We start from the raw sequence: 25,515 nt of genomic DNA, 5'->3' as shown, positions 1-25,515 counted from the left end.
CATAAATATACTATTTAATAGAGCTACACTACAGTTTTTATAAAGCCTAGCACTCTATTAAATGTAACCTAGTCATACTGCAAATTTTTTTGCTACTATGTTAAGAGCATACAAATATATCACCCAACTCAGGCAAAACAATTGACAGCCCTGATAAATAAAGTAAAAGGCTTAATGCATCTTGTTTTCACCTGCAGGAAAAACAAACACTTAAAACAAAAAGGACAGTAAATGACCACTAAAGTCAGTAGGTGGCAGCAGAGGGACACTTATCTGCTCATTTGCCATGTCCACTCCTTGATATACTAGTAAGAAGTTTCAGTAAGTCTTGGGTCATTTATTCCTGTACATTAAGGGCTCAATGCATTAACAATTTCTGAAAGGAGCAATGTTCGCTATAGTATACATTTGCTTTTGTAAAATATTTTCAGTGCTTTAAATGTCTTACAGATTTGTATGGGTTCTGCATGCATCTTTGGAAGTTATTCCACAAGATAAATATTAAGTAAAATGTATGACTGAATGATTTTTTTTAAATGGATTTTTATGTCAAAACGAAGAGTTTGTAATGTCATTTGTAGCATTTTTTAATAACAGAATAATAGACTTAAATAGTCAGAGTATGACTGCTTTATTCTATGGTATTGTCTGCATGCTGGTCCTATTCCTGTCTAGCACATGAAATACCCATACCTTTACTCTGCTCTTAAGCACACACAATAATCATAAATGCTACACTAAATCTTTAAATCCTGGGAAATAAAGTTTGTTACATAAATAAAAATTACAGTAAAAAGCATTCACTTAACAATTTTGCAGTTAATGAAGTACATGTTATACAATATGCTCAGTATTTTGTGTTCAGTATTTTCAGATTTAAACTATATAGCTACGATTTATATTTATATTCTTTATATCACAATGACATACATATGTACACATCAGGGTTTCCGTTGTAATTCCGTTGAAATGTCCGACAAAATTAAATCTCTCCGGTCAAATTGTCCGATTAAAATTGCCTAATAATCCCGCCCCCTAACACAATCTGAATTTGAGAATAAGCCTAAAATGTATAAAGCAAAAATACACCGACCTTTGGCTATGTTATAAAGGAACAGGCTCTACCGTTTTAAAGTTATTAAACATTATTACATGGCTTGGTTGAACTCCAATGTGGAATGCGGTCTGTTATTTCTTGATATCAGACCGCTGAAGCACTAGCGGCGCCAGGATTTTGATTAGGTGGGCCTCCAGAAAACTGGATGGGCCAGTTAAAATAAGCCAACAAATAAATAAGAACGGTTTCCCCTTCATCTCCGTTTCAGCGCTTTTCTGGGCACTGAGGACAGCGACTCAGTAGCCAACCTGAATTTAATGCGTAATTAGCATAGGTAAAAAAATAATAAAAATAATAAAAAAAAATTAAACAGGATTTTTTTGTTACTTTTTTAATACAATTACAATTTCATTTAATTTATTGTTTAATAAAATTATAGGCCTATTATTTTTAGTTTATTAACAGCAACAACAGCTGTAAAGATGAAGTTGACGATCCATCTCCATAGTGAACGCGCCTATAGAGAGAAATGCACATCATGGATTACATTAATCAGAGCGTAGCCTATATTTCTTTTAGTTTTAAATTGTTAAAAAGACATTTCAAGCTTTCTTAAGATTTATTTCATGTCTGTGAGGCCTATGCTGAGTTTCGTTAAATTAGGATGAGATGCGCTCCAGTTCACGAGCAATGCAAGTGACCGCGCGGGCGCCTGCATGATTAGGCCTATATCGTCTGCTATATTTCCAGGCAATCGGTTGATAAAAAAAATTATTAAAATTAAGATACAATTTATACAAAACGAAATTCACTTCAGAAAAGTCTTTCTACAAAACAAAACTTAATTAAGTGGTCAAAATCATGTCTGACCCGCTCCATGTCTCTCGATATTGCGCATCCTATCTTACTTGTGCTGTTCACTTTTCATAATCAACATAAATAAAAAAATAACATTAAAATATTTTAACAAATATTAAACTAAATGAGCTTAATGGCTACAACACTTATAGTATACCTAGACTCTCTATTTGTACAAATTGCTGCACATTCATTTTATTCTGAATTTTGCACACATAAGTTGAAAGGCATTTGTTTGTGCATGCATAGCAAAACATATCTGCAACATTGATCAAGTTTCGCTGATAATTATGCGTGCATTTATTGGAAACAAGGACGAAGCATATCAACTGCGTTGTTTGTTTAGAATGGAATGGATCGCAAATAGATCCGAATGAAGAAACGAACCATAGTATAATTTTTTTTTTTTTTTTTTTCGTCTATTTGAAAGTTAGGCTAATAAACATGTTGCATTCGGCCTGATTATGTAATTTTTTAAGTTACATAGCCTGCCTCCAGTTTTCCTCAACTTTACTAATTAAGTTGACCAGCATATCATCAAAATGTCCGGAAAACGAAACCTCTGCCGGTCACTTGTTTTCTAGCGGAAACTCTGGTACACACACACACTATGTGTGTGTGTTTGTGTGTTACATTCTCTATAAAGTATATTTACTGTATTAGCCTACTGTATGTAAAATGCAAGTGGAGTACGTATTACAGTATTACAGTACTGAAAATAATGTCTGATTACACACCTGTTCTGTGTACAAACGTTTGAATGATTGAAGACACTGTTGTTCTCTCAACATTCGGCTTTACCTTTTGACCCTCAGTCATTGTAAGGTCATGATTGATAACATTGTCTGCAATAGTGTCCTTATTTCATTAGAAACATGTCCACAATCTTGACCTCTTCCACTGTTTTGCCTCCGTACCCTTCTTCCACCACACATCATTACTCCTCTTCTTCCAGACTGTTGACCCTGTTTGTTTCTGTGTTGTTCTTCCATTATCTAAATGTGTGACATGGAGTTGTGCTGTCTATATATGCTTGTCAAATGAAGCTTCATGCACCTCTGAGCTATTTCAGAGACCTGGTTGATTTAATGCTTTACATTCCCCTTCATAGTGAAATGCAAAATTTATAGCCAAGACACTGTCATTAAAATGTTAAAATGTAGCATGTCATGGGAACCAACAACAGCACATACATTAGGCTATACCCATATTTCTATTTATAACGCAGCCACTTTAAATTCACATAATGTTTCACATCTGAGTAACAGAAATATAATGAAATATAGCCTATATATATATAATGAAAATGAATTGCCAACATGCCAAGAATATCAAAAAATACCAAGTAAAACACAAATTTGTAAATATTTGTTTGAATGTTTCTGTAATGAGCAGTTTTTAGAAAACCAGAATGCCTGTAAATAAACAATATATTAATGACTGGCATTTCACACAAAAGTCAATAAAAATACAGTTCCAAACAGCGCCACAGCAGAACATTTGTCTAAAAGGAGTAGTTGTGTGGGTGTTAAAATATATATTTGTATTTTTGAAAGAATAGGTTGAACATCAACCAGTAATCTCAATAGAACAGGGCCTTGGCGCCATCTACCGGCAATTTTATTTTGATATTTAGTAGTTTAATATTTATTTAGCCTCCGTTCATTTCGGCATTTACAACTCGGTTTAAATGAGCTTGCTAGAAGTTCATAGAACGATTTTTTTATAACATAGAATTTAAGAATATAATTAAGTAATGCATCCACTCTACTATAGAGCTTTATTATTATTATTATTGTAGCCTATAGCCTATTTCATATTCCCACATGCTCGTGCATAATTGATATTGCAAAATAGGCCTACATTCAAAGCTTTTTACTGTTGAGATTCGTTTTTTTATGTATCCAAACCTAAATAGTATTTTCTTAATATTCTTCGAGGATGTTAAAAGCTAGGCCTATGTTAAATAGCTATTAATGTGATTTTCTCTGCTGAAAATTACTTCATCTAATTTAATAATAGCTTTAATAGCTAAATGATCAAGTCTTCTAGCCCACACTGTTCGAACAGTGTCTCAAATAAGACAAGTCTATTCAATTCAAATTTAGCTGTAGCCTAGCGCTTTTCACAATATTGTTTCAAAACAGCTTTACAGAAAATGCATTTCAGAAATGTACATAGAAAAATACAGCTAGTAAGTTAGTCATTTATTAATCCGTCATACAAGTAGCTGCATAAAAGTACGTGCGCTATTTTTAAATTAGCCAAGGCACATTTTGCTTCAGACGTGCAGACGGGCAGACGTTAAGACGTGCAGACGGGCAGACGTGCAGACGTTAAGACGGGCAGACGTGCAGACGGGCAGACGTGCAGACCTGTAGACGTTCTCCACACGCACGTTAACACGTCTTTAAGCTTGGTTAGGAAAGAAATGACACAAAGCGAGCGCCATACAAGACAACACTGTATCCACTTCACTGATCGAAGCGGCGACGAGCACTCTGGTCACGTGTTAAAGACACACTTTAGAGAGTGACTGAAAGCAAGACTAAAGCAAGACAGTCCGAGGAGAGAAAAATCACGCAAAGACAGTTCAGGTAATAATAATACGTGATTGGAGATGTGGCTTTACAGCCGGCAATGCGAGTTTAATCTTCTGTTAATCTTCTGATTTAGGTAAACTATTTCCCCAATAAATCATAAAAATATCTTTAGATAGAAATAGGCGTCAAACACGAGATAAACTATCTAGTTCTACATGAGCTGATGCGGAAGATCTGAAGAGGACGACAGGTAAGCGAACAACATTATGAAATATTTCATTTCAGAGAGAATTTTAATCAAAAATGATAAAATTCCCGGGAGAGTGGAACTATTATGAGCGCTGACTTATTTTATGTAGGCTATAGTATGGGGGGAAGAGTGGGAAGGGAATGTTTAAAGGGATACTTCACTTTAAAATGAAAATTCTGTCATCATTCACTCACCCTCAAGTTGTTTCAAACCTGTATGAATTTATTTTTTTTCTGCTGAACAGAAAGGAAGATATTTAGAAGAATGTCAGTAACCAAACGGTTAACTGGACCACTTTTTTTTTCCTACTATGGATAAAACTACTCGTTTTATCAACTGCTATTTTAAAAGAGTGTTTTATTTTCCTCCACAGACGTGAAGTTCAGCGATTGATGATGGCTAGTAAAGTGACCCCAGATGCTGCTGGAAAGGTTGTGTGTGTTTTATTAGGGGTTTCATTGTGAACACACATCGTTTGTGCTTCGTGTGCTTGTTTTATACAGATAATTTTACATTAGATATTTTACAGATAATTGGTATTTGACATGCCATTATTTTTTACTGTTACAGTAGTTTAAAGCAATAATGCTTGTGAAGCCGTGTTTTACAGTGAGTTTAGAACAGCTGAGGGCCGTTGTTAGAAGCAGAAATAAATCTAAATTCACTATGAAACACTTCAAGAGGCTTATTGCTTTTATAAAATGGTTACTCCATAAAAAATATTAATTTTAATATTTATTTGATTCATAAAATTCATATTAATGCAGCAACAGAGAGTCACGAACGGCAGTTGTGCAGTAACACTGATGTAATGCGCTCAGAGTTCAATTCAATTCAAATTTATTTGTATAGTGCTTTTCACAATACATATTGTTTCAAAGCAGCTTTACAGAAAGTGCATTTCAGAAATGTACATAGAAAAATACAGTTAGTTAATCATGTATTAATTTAGGGCATAAACATATCGCCAGCGTCGAGTCGTCTCTTCACATGCTTCTAGTCGTCTCTGCACGGGTGTTGGGGCATCTGTAGTGTCCATGGGAGGCTGGATACAAACTGGAGCTGACGATCTCTATTTACCTCTGGACTAGCGTCCCGAGATAACAACAGAAAAGCAGATGGGAAATAATTAGCGTAGCTGCTGTTCATAATATTAATGCATTCAATCTGATTCAACTGTAGTAGAAAAGGTAAGTATTATGTGAATGCTTGGCTAAAAGAGATGCGTCTTTAATCTAGTTTTAAACTGGGAGAGCGAGTCTGAGCCTCGAACAATATCAGGAAGGCCATTCCAGAGTTTAGGAGCTAAATGTGAAAACGCCCTCCCTCCTTTACTGGACTTAGATATCCTAGGAGTGACCAGAAGCCTCGAATTTAGTGATCTTAAAGAGCGCGATGGATTATAGGGCGATAGAAGATCCGTTAAATACCCAGGAGCCATTGGCGGTTCTAGAGGCGGGGCCACAGGGGCCCTGGCCCCTGCTGAAATCTGATTGGCCCCTGATTGGCCCCCGTTCCTAGCGGTGGGGGAAAAAATCGATTCTTAGATGCATCGCGATGCGGACGTGGACGATTCAGAATCGATTCACAAATGTCAAAAATCGATTTTCTAAAAAAAAATATATATATTTTTTCCTAATAACGTAATATTGACGGAACGCAAAAGGCGGAACTCTAAAGCGGACATGTAGTGCGCGGACAGTCTGTGGCGTGCACATAACAGAGACGCGCACATAACAGATGCATGATGGCTGAGCGCCAAATTTGAACGGCACCCTCTTCGTTAAAAGTTAACGTATGGAAAATTGGCAATTTCATTGTTACCTATTTAGTATTTTTTGTATGAGAGCTGCTTTCTGTATTAAGTTTTCACATCAATATGCTTTAAACCGATCTGTTAATACGTTTTTAATACGTGCCCTGCAATATGTGCAATGCCAGTCACAAAAAGTTACATTTTGACTCTCTGCAGATGTTCATTCACTTTTTTTGTATAAGCTGTTTTTGATTGTGGTATACAGCAAACATTTCAAGTCATAACTCTTTATTATTTAGTTGTGTATAAGAGCGGCTTTGTATGTTACTAATTATTCAGAATATGCATTAGTCCACAAGCATTATGTTAGTATGAGAGCTGCTGGTACATAATTCTATATTTTTGAACGAAAACTGTTTGTGAATTTGCTACAGCAAAATGTTTGTTTTTTTTTGTCTGAAGGATTATATTGCTCATTGGAAATAACAAGAGGATGTTGGTTAGAAGTCTATTATTAAATGCTAGAGATTCAGAATATGCTGAATTTTGTATTAATTTATTACAAGTATGCTGCCAGTACAGGCACACATTTATTTTCCTGTTGGTTCTTTGTAATGTTGGGACAAATGCTGGCAAATGTAACCTTACAGTTGACTTGCCAAATCACTTCCATTTGTTTTATTAATAAAATTAATAGAGGAACTATTGGAAATAAGTTCGTTATGGGTCATCATAAATACTTTGCTTTAAAAGTACCAAGTAGTAAAAAAAAGAAAGAAATCGTTAATAATCGATAATCGTTACCCTCTGAATCGTAATCGAATCGAATCTTGAGGTGCCTAGACTAGAGATTCCCACCCATCAGTCGTCGACGAGAAGAGCAACCGGATAATTCCTCACAACGATCACAGATGCAATTCCACCCCCAAACAATTAACAATAATTTACTGTTTATAAGCGACGACATGATTATGAAACTTAAAAGGTGGAATTCAGAAAGAAGTGCATTATTGTGTCCTTTATGCACAGTATAAATAAATGAAAAAAATCATTAAGAACTTAACTGGCTCATAATTTTTTATTAGAGCGTTTGAAAAAGGAATGACTGCCGAAATGTATTTGCACCGTACTGAATAAATTATTTTGTGTGCTTGAATGTACCCTGTATTTGGCCCCTGAATGTATCATGTGGCCCCTTAATGGCCCCTGTTACAGAAAAATCCTAGAACCGCCACTGCCAGGAGCTAAACCATTTAGGGCTTTATAGGTCAGTAGCAATACTTTGTAATTGATACGGAACTTAATAGGTAACCAATGTAGAGATGATAAAATTGGTGTTATATGATCATATTTTCTTGATCTAGTAAGAACTCTAGCGGCGGCATTTTGCACTAACTGTAGCTTGTTTATTGAGGATGCAGGACAACCGGCTAATAAAGCATTACAGTAATCTAGTCTCGAGGTCATGAATGCATGAACTAACTTTTCTGCATCAGAAACAGATAGCATGTTACGTAGCTTAGCGATGTTTGGAAAAAGGCTGTTCTTGTAACATGAAATATGATTTTCGAAAGACAGGTCTAATATAACACCCAGGTCTTTTACTGTAGTGTAGTGTATAAGTAACAGGACATCCTTCTTAATTAAAATTGTATTGTAAGAGGTTTTGTGGGCAGTTTTTTTGACCAGTAAGTAATACCTCCATTTTATCTGAATTTAAAAGCAGAAAATTACACGTTATCCAGTATTTTATATCTTTAACACACTCTGTCAATTTAGATAATTTAGTGTTTTCATCTGGCTGTGATGAAATATATAATTGAGTGTCATCAGCATAACTTTATTATAACAGTTTTCTTATAATATTACCAAGCGGCAGCATATATATTGAGAATAACAGAGGGCCTAACACAGATCCTTGCGGCCAACTTGAATATTCTTGGAACATGACCTAAAGATAAAGACGAGTTAATAATATTGAGAAGAGGCTCTTCCACTACAGGTAACACTTCTTTCAGTTGTTTAGTGGGTATAGGATCTAATAAACATGTTGTTGGTTTAGATGCAATGATAAGTTTATTTAGCTCTTCCTGTCCTATAGTTGTAAAGCACTGTAGTTGTTCTTGAGGGGTGATAATTGAGGCTGAATCATGAGACACCATTAAAGATTGTACATTTACAATTGTGTTTCTGATGCTTTCTATTTTCTCAGTGAAGAAATTCATAAAATCATTACAACTAAACTGTATCGGAATATTTTGCTCAGGTGACGTCTGTTTATTTGTTAGTCTAGCCACGGTGTTAAATAAAAACCTTGGATTATTTTGGTTATTTTCTATTAGTTTGCGGAGATGCGCAGCCCTGGCTGCTTTTAGGGCCAGGGCACAGTGTGTGTGTGTGGAGTTATTTACAAATGGAAAAATTGACTGCATTTATATAGCGCTTTCACAGACCCATGGCCACCAAACCGCTTTACATAGCCTCACATTCACCCATTCACTCATACACCGACGGCGGTGTCAGCCATGCAAGGCACCATCCAGCTCGTCGGGAGATTCAGTTTGTAGACAGCCTACATGAACCACTGAGCCACTGCCGCCCCAACGGCTTTGAACGCGGCTCAACCAATCAGAATCAAGGACCGGAACTATACGTTTTATACATTTAATTTAATAGTGATATTCTGTTATACTGCTATTATTCAGCAGTGTTGGGTCTGTGGACACAGAATATAATGCAGTTGTAGATTGTAAAGATGTTCAATCAAGTGTCATTGTTGACTCTGTCATTTAGTCAGATATATTGTGTGTGTAAACAGTCTTTGAGTTTGATCAAGTTCCTCTAAAACATATTTCAGAGCCAGGAGACACAGGAACCCAGAGAGGATCATCTCCAGAGTCTCTCAAACACAAAGAAGACTGACTCAACAGCCAGGAACAGAAGTAAGACATGAACCCTTCATCTGATCTGAACATCTCCATCAGTAAAGAGTGTGTGAATCATGATTAGAGTAGAGCTGTACTGAAAGAAAACACTTTCTCCATCCCTGAAACCCTGTGGAGAAGATTCTGGCGCTTTTCCATTACCAGTACCAGCTCGACTCGGCTCGGCTCGCTTTTCGCTCCGTTTTCCATTGCAGATAGTACCTTTACAATAGTACCTGGTCGTCATAGCGATGCCGCAGGAAACTGCTGTGACTAAATCTTTTACGCGAGACACACCCGCTACCCACACACACAGGACAATGGAGGAAATCGAGTGTATGCTGTTTTTGGATGTTTTTGTTTTTGTTTTGCTGTTTTTTATTCAGGATACTCCGTCTGGCGCATGCAATGATGACGCAGTGAATAGTGATGATTCTCTCTGACCAATCAGCAGTCTGCCGTGTTTTCACGTCACATTTTAGTATCGCCTCAGCTCGCCTCAGCTCGCTTAGAACCTCGCCGGAGGTGGTACGAAAAAAGTACCTGGAAGCTGGTACAGGTACAACTTTTACACAGTGGAAAAGCAAACAGAGCCGAGTCGAGTCGAGGCGAGCTGGTACTGTGTAGTGGAAAAGCGTCACGTCTCACGTTACTGATATCTCACGTTACTGTCTGTGTTTGTCACAATGATCCGGTTTGTTTTCTGTGAGAAACAGTCTGATCTTCAGTGAGTTTGTTCTCTGCAGTTCACACAACCGTTCATATTGGGATTGTTTTCTGAAGATGGACATTATTAACACACAGTCATAGATTACTACTTTTCTCACATTTCATTTCATTGCTGTCAAAGCTGATGAATATTGATTGATATTCAATTTAAATCAATTAACATTTATTTGTATAGCGCTTTTAACAATACACATAATTTCAAAGCAGCTTTACAGAAAATGCACGAGTCCAAAGATTACAATTTACAGTGATCTGTTATCAGCGGTAACTGTCTTAGTTATGGATTTCAGAAATGTTCATATACAAATCACAGTTAGCTAAACGTTTATTAATTTAAACAATGTAATAATAAGGCAGAAACAACGAGCTAATTGAAGTAATGAATACTTGTTTGTAAACAAATAATTATGAAATTTAGAAAGATGCAGCATTGGTGATGTTGATTCAGAGTTGGTGTCATCTGAAGTCTTCATAAGAGGCTGGATCCAAACTGGAGCTGACATACTCTCTAGTTACCTCTGATGGGCGTCCCGAGATAAAACACAGAAGCAAATAGAAAATAATTACGTAGCTGCTGTTCATAACATTAATCAAGGATAACCATGTGCATTTGATCTGGTATAACCAGAGCTGCCAACTCTCACGCATTGAGCGTGAGACTCACGCAATTAACACTTTTCACACGCTCTCACGCCACACATCCATTTTCTCACGCACAGAAAAATTGCGGAGCAAAGAGGTACTTTTAATATTAAACTAATTCTCAGCTCTTAGATTCCGTCAATTTTATTACGAAATTCAGACAAAAATACGTTTGGCGCTTGTAAATGTGACGTGACGGATCGCTGAGCGCCTCAGTTCAAGTGCACGTGAACCGATCATCTGTTACTTTTTTATTTAAAGATGCAGTACAACTTACCGAAAGTATACATAATATCAACCAATTAGTGTTTTTCAACCACGGAAAGAGGTCAATATAACAGCAGGAGAACAATTATGTCACATAACGTTACATTTAGCTCAGGAAAGCCATTTAATGACCATAGCATGTTAACTGAATAGAAAAAATGGCTAGAGAGGAGATTTTGCTGAGCACTATATTACATATTTATTATATTTTTACTTATGTCATTAAATAATTGTTATTATAACAAAAACAGCATTATATTTAATTTAATTTGTTATTTTTAACCTTTAATAATACCAGCAGATTGGGCCCTCTATGTTTACAGCATTAGGTGAGATTATTTTTTTAAATAAAATTTAAAATAAACATGTATCCAAATTAGTCAATATTGAATCAAAATCGGAATCAAATCACAAGAATGGAATTGAAATCTAAATAAAAACTGTATCCTACCAGTCATTGTACAATGTAAACATTGTAACATGTTGTCACTAAACTTCATAAAATTCTATTTAGTTACCAAATGTTTTGACAATCACAATTACACTTATTGTGATGCAATATCCCCCCCCCCCCCCCCCCCCCCCCCCCCCCCCCCAAAAAAAAAAAATAAATCTCACTCCAAGCTAAACTCAAAAGTTGGCAGCCCTGGGTATAACTGTATAAGGTTAGGAGATGCATTATATGAATGCTAGGCTAAAGAGATGTGTCTTTAATCTAGATATAAACTGGGAGAGCGAGTCTGAGCCCTGAACATGATCAGGAAGGCTATTCCAGAGTTTAGGAGCCAAATGTGGAAACGCTCTCCCTCCTTTAGTGGACTTAGATATTCTGGGTACTATCAGAAGCCCAGAGTTTTGTGACCTTGAAGAGCGTGATGGATTGTAGGGTGATAGAAGATCAGTTAAATACACAGGAGCTAAACCATTTAGGGCTTTATAGGTCAGTAGCAATACTTTATAATTGATACGGAATAGAGGTCGACCGATTCATCGGCCGGCCGATTAATCGGCCGATTTTTTGCATTTTTAACATAATCGGCATCGGCCAATATCCAAGTGTATTAAGCCGATTATTAGGCAGGCGCATCTGTGGGCAGCCTAGTGTTGTTGTGGAACACGCGTTCGACGCACACTGCGCTTAGAGTCATTCTCCAGCAGAGTGAGCAGACCTCATCCAGTGCCTAAGGAAGGAGCTAAGTTCCTTGGAGAAAACTCCTTTATATTTAATTAAAAACGTTTGATATGTTACTGCCAACTTCGAGAAAAAAACATGAATAGGCGACATGACGTTCGGCTACTTTAAAATTGATAGCGTAGTTGAGGTTGCATTAGCACAGCAGAAGGGTTGCTATCATGTCACAATAAGTAAGCAAGAATTTACAGACAGTGAATCTGAGACTTTTATTTGTTCTGTTTGTGTGTCTTATATTTGAGAGGGTTGTCACTCAATGCAGAGAAATAAGTAATAAAAAAAAAAGAGACCAACTATATGCTAGTGAAGGACTGGCTTTGCTTTGCTAGCGTCGTCGTCGCTAGGGTTGGGTAGCTACAGACAGACCCGGAGCTAATACGGCACTGGTGCCTTAACGACCGTTATTTACTGGACCGAATATCAACGCGCATTTCTGTGCTTCATTTCAGTGCTACTGTGTCTGTGCTTCTCTTGGATGCTCTGAAAACGGACGTTAGAATAACAGAAACATCGCTTCGCTGCACTTGACACTAGTCAGCAGTTAACTTTAGCATTCCGTTAGCTAGTAAGTTAGCTGGATTAAACACGGTTAACATGCTGGCCAAACAGTAGTGTAATGTGTGACTGTATTTCACTGTAGACTAGGGGTGGAACGGTACATGTATTCGTATTGAACCGAAACGGTACAGGCGTCACGGTTCGGTGTATACATTTCCACGGAGAATACACGCTATAAAAATAAATAAAACTCGCGTGCAAAGTAATGCGGAACTACTGTTAGATACGCGAGTTCTTTAGGGACGCCTAATCTGTAGCTCCGCTTTAGCTCCGGCTGCGATGTGAAGATTGCAGTGCTGCAATATGTGTTGTGTGTGTGTGTGTGTGTGAGAGAGAGGCGCGGGCGCGATCGAGATCGAAAAGTCGCGTGTGTTTAAAGTCGCAAAGTGTTTACTTATTTGTGTGCAAACGCGCGCGCGCGCGTGTGTGTGTGAGGCGCGGGCGCGATCGAACAGTGGAAAAATAAAAACATACTCCGTCATTTTGTTTATCAGGACATCATTCAAACTGCAAAGTGTTTAAGTTACTGTTAATTAAAATGTTAAGGAAAACAAATATATTAATCTGAAATGTAGCAAATTAATTTTCAATTCATTCAGGTACAATTACCAAACATATCTCAAGGTCTTTTTGTCTTTTGTACAAGTGCAGAATGCAGATTGGTAAAGTGTTCAATAAATGTTTTTGTTGAGAAATTTTGTCTATCTTAAGTAATTATTTGTGTTACATTTTATCTTTCAAATAGAGGTTAAAAACAAGCACATAATCGGCCAAAATAAATCGGCAGCATTAATCGGCCATTGGCCGACCCGGATTTCAAAAGATCGGCATCGGCCTGAAAAAAACCATATCGGTCGACCTCTAATACGGAACTTTATAGGTAATCAGTGTAGAGATGAAAGAACTTCTAGTAAGAAATCTAGTGGCTGCATTCTGAACTAATTGTAGCTTGTGTTGTGGATTTTTTCTAAATCTGACTATCTAGAATAAAACTGTTGCGTCTACTCATCAACACAGAGCGTCTACTAATCAACACTTAATAAATGAAACTGTTGCGTCTACTCATCGACACAGAGCGTCTACAGATCGACACTTAACCTTTATACTCCAGCTCTTGCGTCTTCAGTCGACTACTGGCCGAGACTACTAACCAAACTTCTTTGCTGCGCAGCATAAAAAAAACAAATGAGACAGACTTCCATTTACATGTACATTTAGTCATTTAGCAGACGCTTTTATCCAAAGCGACTTACAAATTAGGACTAAATTAAGCGAGTCATCGTGAAGAGGCAAAAACAATAGTTTTTTGTTTTTTTTTATGAGGTTAAGTGCTCACGGAAGAGATTGGTTTTCAGTTGTCTTTCAGTAAATGTCCCTCAGATGGTTTATTCAAATGACCGGGAGTTCTCGAGCAATACTCAGAGATTCTCGGGCCAACATAAGAATATAACAGGCTTTATAGGGTAAAGCCAGACACATAAAAATAGAATCATCATGACTAACATGTCATGCGCTATCAATATGATTGGATAAATTGTTTAAAGCAAGCCCCTTCTAGACATGTGCCGGTATTCGGTAATGCGATAAATCGCGGTAATGAATATGCACGATATTGTTATCGCGGGCACTTCAAAATACCGTGAAAAATAATAGATCTGAATTTAGATTTTTAGAACGCGCATTATAGCTTATTTTCCATCAACCGCTTAAACAAACACTGCGTATATGCTGCGCGAAACACGTGCGCACTCTGATGTAAACAATCGCCACGTGTATAAGCATGCGGCCGGTGCGCACTCTAGTCTAATGTAAACAGTCCTCACATGGAGAAGCAGCATGGTGGAAGGAGGAACGCCGCCGCCTACAGTCTATGGCCGCCGCCGACCTATCCGGATCCATCCCGCTTCTAAAAGCAGAGCTGCCAACTCGACGCATTCAGCGCGAGACTCTTCACACGCTCACGCCACACATCCGTTTTCTCACGCAGAGAAAAATCGCGGAGCAAAGAGGACACGAAGACCGTCAAACAAGACAGAGCAGGTTACTTTTGATATGAAACAGGAGAACAATTGTGTCACAGAAAGTTACATTTAAACCATTTAATGACTAGCAGCATGTTAGATGACTAAAACAAATTGATAAAGAGGAGTATTTTGCTGAATATTTTCACTGCACTTTTTTACATATTTATTATATTTTTACTTGTGTCATTACATAATTGTTATTATAATGAAAACCACATTATATTTGATTTAATTAGTTATTTGTAACCTTTAATAATACCAGCTGATAGGGCTCTATATGGTTACATAGCATTATGTGAGATTTTTTTTTTTTCATGAGAAAAAAATAACATGTGGGCTATCTACTGTAGCCTTCCTAATATTTATCCAAAATTAGTCAATATTGAATCAAGATTTAAATCAAATCCCAAGTATTGAATTGAAATCGTTAAATTTGTGTTAAGCAATACAAACAGTAGCCTACCAGTCATTGTATCATGTAATCATTGTATGTAATCCCCCCCCCCCAAAATCATGTGCAATTAAAATATCGTGATAATACCGTATACCGTGATAAAAGCTCACTCAATTAATCGCAGCATGAAAATGTGATACCGGCACATGCCTAGCCCCTTCTTTCATTACCCTTTGTTAACTACGTCAGCAAAATATAAAAAACATTGTAAGGGGTTAATATTTCAGTCAGTCATTTCACAATACAGTCAAAATAAACAGAACATTGAGTCCATTTTCAAAGTTCCAATTGACCAAGGTTACATTGAGTCAAAAGTTTGTTAAAAGGTTAGATCATATCGAAATAAAAATAAATAAATACTTCCTAAATAAAAGGAATCCTGTTTCATTGTTAGATCTGGAATGGAAAGTTAGTCACCATCAGACATAGAAATTGGAAGTGTAATAAAAAGTTTATCATAATATGAAAATCTAAGTTCAAATTTTCATGGTTAGTAACATAATTAATCTTATCTAATTAAAATCCACTGCACTTGTTTATCGAGGATGAAGGACAACCAGCTAGTAATTACAGTAATCTAGTCTAGAGGTCATGAAAGCATGAACTAACTTTCTGCATCAGAAACAGAATCATGTTCCGGAGCTTAGCGATGTTTCTGGACATGCTTTCTTATATCCAGACCTACTTACTTTTAAACCTAGCCAACATTTGCTTTGAAGTTTCTGATCTCGATGGACACTCGATGGCTCTGTGTGTTGTAAGATCTGCTGGATGTGTTTCTGGAGTTTCTCTGGTCAGCTGGATGGACGTCAGTCCAGTGTTAATGTGTTTCTCATAGCAGGATACTGTGGGCTGGAGAATGAAGGGAACACCTCCTCCTACTTGAATGCAGTTCTTCAGACGCTCTTCATGACGAAGGGATTCAGGCAACATGTCCAGAGGTAAAGAAACATCTTTCACTTCCAGCAGTGGAAACAACATGACAAACAGCCGATCGATAAACACTCAATGTCTTCTGTAGATTGGGAGGAAGAGTCGGTTCATCTGATGGACACTTGGCTGGAGAACTGAAGAAGTTGTTCTATAAATTAGAAACACAACAGAACACTGCAGTTTCAGCAGCTGGAGTCATGAGGAGCCTCGGCATTACAGGTGGTTGGTCTCTTTATTGCTGTTTCCAGCATTCAGTCAATGTTTCTGCTGATGAAAGTTACTCAATATAAGTGTTTGATTGTTATTTGCTTTCTCTCCATCAAACCCAAAGTTCATAAACAACGAGACGCAGCAGAACATCTACAGTTGATCATTGAAAACACTCCTGGATCCTCTGAGGTAACTAGTTTCTTCTGAATCTATTCAATGACTTTCATAAGGACCATCTATCATCTCACAGCAGTTCAGCTCTGGAAGTGTTTCTCCAAAGAAAGTTCAGGTGATTTCCAGAGATATTTTTGCCTCATATTTGGTCTTGATCTCCTGCTTCTTCATTGTCTTTACTTCACACGGATCCTTGACTATCATTTGTTGGCATGAGACACAATTAAAGGTTTATCAGCAGTCTAATGTGCTGGAGGCTGAACTGCAGAGAATGATCATTTTAACAGTGAAAGCACACGTATATCTGTGGATCATCACTAAAGTCTGTTTTCTTCACATCTGTGTAGATTTTTAAGGTCACTATGAAGACGACGAGAACATGCAGGTCATACAGACACAAACCACAAGAAACCTTGGAGGATTTTCTCTCATTGCCAGTGTCTCTTCAGAACTATCCGGAAGTGGTGAGCAGATCTTTGCTCTTCTGAATATGTCTGATCAAATATATCTGATTAACTAATGCTTACTGTCAGTGGTTTATACTTTTGACTGAGAGATTCGTCATTCCCATGATGAGGTTAATAGTGAAAGTTAGATTCATATTCTAAATATTGTCTCATTTGCTCTCAATAGCATGTCTAAAATAGTGATTATTTTATTCAACAACGTATAAAAATATAACATTTAATTTAGTTAATTTAAACACTTCGTCCAGTAAACAATTTAACGCTTTTTCTTACCCAAATTGCGCTCATTAACCCTCTGACGTCTGAGGTGTTCTTATTTCTGTTATTATCTGATTACGCTGTATTCAGCACAAACTCTGCTACAATAATATGCGAGCAGCATGTATGTAAAAGTTTATAGTTTTGACAAAATTATGTTTATGCGTGGTTGGTGATTATTTGTTTAAGTCACTGAAATAAGGCAAATGGAAGTTATGAAGTGAGTTAAACATGTGGAATAAAAACATGTTATGTTTCAAATGCACATCGTAAGTGGCTCAGACTCACAGTGCTCGCGGAGACCATTTACTCTATGAAACTATGTTTAGCACATTATAAACATCTACGTTTGAGCAGATATTCAGGAATGCTGTATTTCACAGTAAACACTGGTCTAAACATTCTAATATTCAATGAAAGGTTGGCTATTTAATATTTAATATTTGTTTTCGAAATGACTGTCTTCCAAAAATAGCCACTTTTTGCTTTCTAAAGACATCGCTCTCATTTCTGTGTGGCAAGTATTCGCCAAATGGGCACCATTAGGATTTGAGCGAGTTTGACATGGGCAAAATAGTGATGGCTGGACGACTGGGTCAGAGCATCTCCAAAACTGCAGGTCTTGTGGGATGTTCCCGCTCTGCAGTGGTCAGGATCTATCAGAAGTGGTCCAAGGAAGGAACAGTGGTGAACATGGGCGGCCAAGGCTCATTGATGCACGTGGGGAGCGAAGGCTGGCCCGTGTGGTCCGATCCAACAGACGAGCTACTGTAGCTCAAATTGCTAAAGAAGTTAATGCTAGTTCTGATAGAAAAGTGTCAGAATACACAGTGCATCTCAGTTTGTTGCGTATGGTGCTGCATAGCCGATGTGACTCAAAATGACATATTTAGAGCTTCTTATCAAATCAACATGAATCTTTGCTCCATTGCTAATCAAAGGTATCAGTATCTACTATAGAGTTCTATTGAAACACGGCTTCAGTGGGACTCTGTTGAATAAATGTCTGTATTTAAATGCACATTCATGTACAAGCACATCACATTAATTTAATGAACAGTGTAACTGTGCTGTATCTTATTTTTTTTATATATTTCTTCCAATGTAGGAAAAGGCTTTAAAGGAGTTTCTTGATCAAATGTGTGGAGAGTATCCGCTGTATTGTTTTGATTGTAAAAACACGACAGACTGGGTAAAGGCAAGTATATTTCCTACATGTAATATCTGTTATAATGTGAGATAAATTGTGAAATATAGTTTGTATTTAATCCACATGTAAGTAAATCGTTTTAATGTGGGTTAAAAACTGCAGTACATAAACTCTTCCATACTTTAAATAAAAAAGAAAATACACAATAGCATTTTCTATCCTTATCATTTCATGATAAAGCAAATACTCCTTTTCTCTTTTGATTTGTTACAAAGTCCTCTGGTAGACGGGATGAACGAGACAGATGAAATTGCCCAATGCAGTAAGGTGAATTTATTAGCCAAACACAAATGGGAACAGCGGGCAAAGCCAGTTAAACACTTGTAAGGAGAGTCGAGGGGATCCAGGCAACAATTAGAGCCGCAAACAGACAGTCCATAAACCCGATCCGATCTAGCAATCATCCACACTGGAACAGGACTGAGGAACAACTGGGAGCTGGAACTAGTGATGTGACATTTGAACCGAGGCGTCGGAGTGTGTGTCAAGAAAAAATGGGCGTGCCAGATGAAGCCGCGATTCGAGGCTTGTGTTGTTAACGTGAAAATCACGTGACTAATGACAAACGAGGCCTCGGTTTGTGTGGCTACGTCATCGGTTCGGTCTGAGTGTCGCTTCCGGATTAAAGCCGGTTCGAAACTCGCGCCACCTTGTGGGTGTTGCAGGAGTAGTAGAAGCAGTTGTAGTAGTGTCAGAGAGTTAGATAACTATCATTGTCAGTGTCAGTGTCGTTATTGTGTCATATGTGAGGGCTGTATATTATTACATTATCAGGTTAGAATAGTTGTAGTATATTATTATTATAGTAGGCCTAGCTATATTATAGTCTTGTTATATTAATTAGATAAGATTATTTGGATTGCTCTGGATTTTGCATCTGGACTGGACTGCTTTTTGATTTGGATTGCCCTTTGGATTTGTTTGCTTTTTGTGACTCTTCATTTTCCCTGGTAATGGAGCAGCAAGAAAGAGGGAATCCTCCCCTGTCTGGGCTCAACAGAAGCATCAGTGTCCTCATTTATACCAGCTGGCATTTTTATGTTCCCGTGCATCCTCTGTTCCTTGTGAAAGGATCTTTTCCAAGGCTGGAGAGATTTTGTCCAAGAAGAGGAATCGTCTAAACCCCAACACACTTGAAATAATTCTGTTTCTCAATAAAAAATCTATTGTAATCCTTCCTTCCGGACTATTCTGATGCAGTTTACTTTAATCTGTTATCTATAATCTGCTAAATGAATAAATGTACTTTATTACACTCCCTCTAACATAAGCACTGCACTCAACACAGTGTCACTGTTGTTGTTCATACTGTCACTATCCAAACAATGTATGAATAATTAATAAACTGTGGGTGTGACTCTGCACAAGTAAATTCAGACATATGCATATTTTATATTATACACAGTAATGGACAAAAGTGAGTACAAAATAAATAAATAAATATTTTTATTTCTAAAAGTATTTTATAAAATATAATTTTTTTATAAATATATATATATTTTTATAAAATTAGGGAGGGGGGGGGGGGGGGTGTGGCTCTGAACACTGGTTCAGAATGAATTAATTTGTCTGCTATTTCTTTGCACAGTAGCTAGGTGTCACTAGTGAGCAATGCTGAATGAAGCTTCGAGTAATGAACCTTTGGCTGAAGCAATGGGCTGCGAGGTCTCGGTGGTTCAGGAAGCCTCATTTTGCCATCACTAGCTGGAACACAACACAGAACAGAAAAGGCAAAGATTAAGTAGAGTCGTGCTATTGAGGACCAGTTGATACAGATGACTCAATCAGCAGAGAGAGAGAGAGAGAGAGAGAAAGAGAGGGAGAGAGAGAGAGAGAACGAACAAATGAGTCTGAACCTGAAAACCGTGACAGGTCCATGTAGTTGTGACATATGCTTTGGTTTGTTGTAATAATTAGTTTTTGCATTTAATTGTTAAATGCTGTGTTTGCTTCATAAATATATTGAAGAAAGATAGCACAACTCATTCATGCTGGGTTGTTGTCATATTAAATACTGTCATGTCTTATGATCTAAATTGTTTTCCCAACAGAAAAGTGAGATGATCAGGTTTCCAGGAATACTGGTTATTCAGTTAAGGAGGTTTGAGAGCACCTCAGATGGCTACAGAAAAAATGAACTGGAAGTGAGCATTCGTCCTCATATTAAGGTACTGAACTAATGTATGGGTTAAGTGTGCCACAGCCCTGCAAAGTTTTGCTCCAACTTTAATTAAACACACCTGATCCAACCAATCAAGTCATTCAGTCTTATTAGAAAACAACAGGTGTGTGTGTGTGTGTGTGTGTGTGTGTCTGTGTGTGTGTCTGTGTGTGTGTCTGTGTGTGTCTGTCTGTGTGTGTTTGTCTGTGTGTGTGTGTGTGTGTGTGTGTGTGTGTGTGTGTGTGTGTGTGTGTGTGTGTTGGAGCAGGGCTGGAACTAAACTCTGTAGGGCTGTGACCCTCCAGGAACAGAGACTGACACCTGTGATTTAGGTATCAAGCTTTTCTAGGAGCCTCGCCATCACTGCACGTGTTGGATGTCTCCCTTATTGACCCTGCTGAATGAACTCATCGGCTGGTCAGTAGAGGGATCGATGACCCGAGCTGCATGTGTCCAATAAAGGAAACACCCTCACTGTGCAGTGCTGGGGAACAGATTGACTACTCCTGCACTGCAGTGAATCACAGTTAGACCCCATAACTAGACCAGTGTGCTCAATGAAGACTTGGAGTCAAAGTTGAAGTTCAATCAATTGACAGAGAATTTACTGAAGTTCTCCACACTTTCATATGCCATAGAAAACGAGGAAGAGTATCCAGCCTTAAACTAACTTAGGATACAGAAACACTAGTACTCATAGTTCTGTGGATAATCAGTGAATGTCATTTCTACAGTTCCTGACAGGTTAACAGTATATATAATTCTAACAGCATCTGAACATGGTATTCTGTTCTTTACGCAAATGAGGTCATTTAAAGACACTTGTTGTTCTGTGTACGTAAGTACAGTGGTGGTTGTAGTGTAGTGGTTAAACATGCAATATAATTCGTCTTGTGTATATCTAAGGAGCGATCTTTAGTCTCTCTGAATCTCTCATTTGTTTCCGTGCCAATAGTTTTTGCTGAGGGCAAAGTGAAGTTTCATAACTTTATATATTTAGGCTATTTAACTTTACCGCTGTAGCCTACTAGAGCGCTGACTTTGTCTGTTTGACTGAATTGCTTGCTTTATTTCTTATTATATAGCTGCTTATACCTTTTACTTTTACTTTTATAATAGCTATTATTGATCATTAAAACTGACATTTAACAGAAAGAGACAGGGTTGTGTTTTATGTCATATTTCATTATGACACAGTGAAGATAATGGACATATTGCCTGAACCTCATATTAATATGTTTAAGATTTTTAAAGAGAAAGCTGAGTAGTAGGGGTTACCATCCTCTTTTTGCCGGACATGTCCGGCCGTCGAGATCGTTCAAAATGTCCGGGATTCAGCTTTTGCTTTCCGCAGTCGCCATTCATTGTTTACATGCACACCTTTTGTTTCAATCTAACTGAATTCATTACGATTGGTGAATCTGAATGTAGTGTTTACATGAACGCTAAACAAGTGATCGGTTGATGTGCGTTTTAACATTGCTGAGAAAATTCCTGCTCCTCCGTGAGAGATGCGAGACGATGCGTCTCACAGCTCATCAGCCTCGCCACAGTAAACATGATGAATGGCGACTGTAGAACGCAAAAGCCCAATCCCGAACATTTTGGGCGATCTCGAAATCCCTGGCAGACTCGAGTCGTCACGGAGACTCACTGGTAGCCTGACCTTGTTGTTTTCTACTGCGCTGTCTTACCGGTAGGCGTGGCTTGGGAGTGGCCTCCTAGGGCAGCAAAGCAAGTGCATTCTGGGAGTTGTTGTCTTTCATCCACATGAGCCAAAAATACATTTTCTGGCTTTTCTCAGTCTAGAAAGCTCCGAATTCAAAAATAATTTCACATTTCTTCTACATAAATGACACATTTTAAATACACATTCATCTTTCCAGAGGTGAAGTACCCCCTTAACTGGAGCAGAAACATGTGTGAGATTAATCAGAAACAATGGAAACTAATAATGGCCAGGAACACAGGTAAAAATGAACCAATGGAACAGGGAAAACCAAAACACAATGGCCCTCATTTATCATTCTTGCGTAGAAACGGGCGTATATATTGGCGTAAGATTATGCTTACACTCCTCTCATCGCCTGATTTATGAAGCTGTGCGTACCTTTTAAATCCAGGTGTACACAATACCTGCCCTTGATAAATGCCGCGGCTGAAAACGATCGTCATTAGAATAACACGCTCCTATATATTCAAGTCTCCGCTCCCCCCACGCCCTCATTTTACGCCATGGACACACGGAAGACGGCAAAGAAGAGAAACTTCTTTGAGAAAGAGAAAGCGAAACCAGGGAAGTGCAAAGAAACAAAATTATAGATTTTTATTATTAATGACGCTTATTGTTATTTAGAAGAAGGATGTCGTTATTATTATTATTTGTATTATTATTATTATTATTATTATTATTATTTAAAAGAAGAAGAATGTCATTTTTATTATTTTGTCAGTCTGAATAATTTTTTTGGTCATTGAAAGCCTTTCATTACTAAACCCAGTTCGCGCGCACCTGCCGGGCCTAACCCATGGCCTAACCATCGTTTCAAAGAATAGTACAACGGCGAGCGCGTCGAGTATAAACGCCTCGTCCGTTTGGGGAGGTGCGCGCGCAGTCTGCGGAGACTCGCGCTGCGGAGCCAGGCGAAAGTATAAACAAGGCTTGAGACGTCAGGTAAAGCGCACAGGCTCGCAACTGAAGGAATACATATGCCTACAAATCAAATGCTTTGGTAAAGTCACACAAATTAAACATTGAAGTCCATGTTTTACAAAAATAAACACTGAAGTTTATAATTACTATGTTGTTGTTTTTTACAGTGGGTTATAATGTATCATATCTTTTAGTTTGTCAGTGCGTTTTGTGGTGTTAGAAATTGTTTTTCTGCGCATTCCCGCACTCAAAACGTGCGTACACCACCTCCTGAGCTGGCGTAGGATTTGAGCGTGCCGTACGCCAACGTCCATATTGATAAATCTCAAAGTCACCGTGGTTTTGGGTGTACGCTGGAAATTTGGTGTACGCACTTTTGATAAATGAGGGCCAATGAAACTAAAAAGACTTCTAACACTATGATTTTCAATTCATTATATAGTTCCAGGAGAGGGATTGTGAATCCAACCCCCAGTTACTGAGAACTGTCTGACTTGATTAAAATACTGTAATGGGTTTAATTATAAACACAATAAAAAAGCTGTAATATTACATTTGACACAGTTGCATTATTTTTGACTGAGTTTCTCCTGTTGTATTGCAGGTTTCCCTCCACAAGTATGAACTCTATGCCATAATAAACCATTATGGCCAATATCATGGTGGACACCATAATGCAGACATCAAATGTGAAGATGGAATCTGGCGTCGATTTGATGACCACAGTGTATCAGAGGTATATATGTATATATGTATATATTTGGAAATGATGCACAAGTTTTGTGTCACTGGAGTATTAGTGTATGCAATCTTTCATAAGTGAGTTTATATAATTACATCATGTTATTTTTTCCTTGAAGAGTTTCTTGAACGGCGTCTTCAGAAACGAGAGCTCCACACACGGGTATCAGTTTTATTTCTGATCACAGCAGCTTTAGAGACTTTGTTCATGACAGATATTAATGTTTCTGTGAGCTCATATCTGAGCAGATCTTAAAGTGTGTGTTTCTCCACAGGAGTTCAGAAGCCTGTTTACTCGTGTACAGACACGGAGAGCAGTGTGAGTATCACAGTACTTCAGTCTGAAAGCTTTCTGCAGTGAAATATTGACAATAAATGATTTGCAGAGTTCGGTCAGCAACAGACAATAACTCGTTCACAGCTATATGCCAAAACCTACTGTAAAAATAAAAAAATACAATGTTAAACTTGAGCATATATGAGCCATTTCTTTTCTTTTCCTTGATGTGTTTTGTGATAGTGTTTTGTGTGTTGATGTTGTCAGGAGCGGCTTTATAAACTCATCCTGTGTGACCGAATCTGAGTCTTCTTCATCTGGACCTGCAGAGATCGCATAACTTTATTCTGCAGAACACGGGAATATAAAGAATCTAAACCACACACTCAACTCTACAGTCTTTTAAAATATTCCTAAATGTATAAAAATAATTAGATTGTGCATGTGTGAGTGAGAGAGAGAGAGAGAGAGAGAGAGAGAGAGTGAGTGAGAGTGAGTGAGAGAGAGAGAGAGAGTGTGTGTGTGTGTGTGAGTGAGAGAGAGAGTGAGTGAGAGTGAGTGAGAGTGAGTGAGAGAGAGAGACAGAGAGTGTGTGTGTGTGTGTGTGTGAGAGAGAGAGAGAGAGAGTTTGTGTGTGTGTGTGTGTGTGTGTGTGTGTGAGAGAGAGAGAGAGAGAGAGAGTTTGTGTGTGTGTGTGTGTGTGTGTGTGTGTGTGTGTGTGGTTTTAAGATATGTGAATTTTGATAGATATTTTGGACCTACAAACACACTTCCAGACACATATGCACGCACACACCTACACAGAAGTCCAAAGCGCAGAGGACGGAAAGGATGCAAGAATGCCCATATATGGGAAACAAAGTTGTCATCTAAACCCCCCTCGACTGAGGTGACAGAAGGCTAAATGTCACAAGATATATTTCCTCTGGAAAAAACCCAAGAAATTGCATAGGAACAATGTAACCCAGATCCATATATATATATATATGACTGCATTTTTGACTGTTAGTTGTTGCATTTTTGATGTCGCTTGCGTCCCTAGTGAGAAACTAGTTCTCTTCTAGCTCCGTTTTTTAACTGAAATTCTTTTTGTTTAAATTGCTCTGCTGTATTATTATAACTTGAGAAACCTCGGATGAGAACAAGTTATTTTTTGCATCTATTGCTTGAACTGCTT

The 25,515-nt window shown here is 37.9% G+C and overlaps 1 protein-coding gene across 9 annotated transcripts; it reads left to right on the top strand.

Moving 5' to 3' along the window:
• On the top strand, positions 1–25,092 carry LOC311071300 (uncharacterized protein). 9 transcript variants are annotated; one of them, XM_084095642.1, is made up of 14 exons: positions 1–4,512; positions 4,641–4,704; positions 5,081–5,139; positions 9,322–9,406; positions 16,093–16,195; positions 16,276–16,406; positions 16,519–16,586; positions 16,919–17,035; positions 18,405–18,494; positions 20,558–20,674; positions 23,925–24,056; positions 24,181–24,224; positions 24,337–24,380; positions 24,606–25,092. In XM_084095642.1, coding segments are annotated over exons 3-14 (972 nt in total). In that variant the 5' UTR covers positions 1–4,512; positions 4,641–4,704; positions 5,081–5,100; the 3' UTR covers positions 24,608–25,092. The 9 variants fall into 9 exon arrangements, with proteins under 9 accessions (XP_083951768.1, XP_083951772.1, XP_083951766.1 ...); XM_084095646.1 differs by having other exon boundaries at positions 4,631–4,708; positions 5,082–5,139; positions 16,096–16,195; XM_084095640.1 differs by having other exon boundaries at positions 4,631–4,708; positions 5,082–5,139.
• The last annotated feature ends 423 nt before the right edge of the window (positions 25,093–25,515 follow it).

The sequence above is a fragment of the Abramis brama genome (genome assembly GCF_963993115.1).
Source record: "Abramis brama genome assembly, chromosome: 20".
Classification (NCBI taxonomy): domain Eukaryota; kingdom Metazoa; phylum Chordata; class Actinopteri; order Cypriniformes; family Leuciscidae; genus Abramis; species Abramis brama.
The sequence above is the reverse complement of the archived record's forward strand: the minus strand, read 5'-3'. Positions and strand labels throughout refer to the sequence as shown.

Coding starts and splice junctions, on each gene's coding strand:
- LOC311071300 (XM_084095643.1), top strand. CDS start 5,101: ATGATGGCTAGTAAAGTGACCCCAGATGCTGCTGGAAAG. Junction 16,407..16,518: donor GAGGAGCCTCGGCATTACAG/GTGGTTGGTCTC, acceptor TCAAACCCAAAG/TTCATAAACAACGAGACGCA. Junction 24,057..24,180: donor ATGACCACAGTGTATCAGAG/GTATATATGTAT, acceptor TTTTCCTTGAAG/AGTTTCTTGAACGGCGTCTT.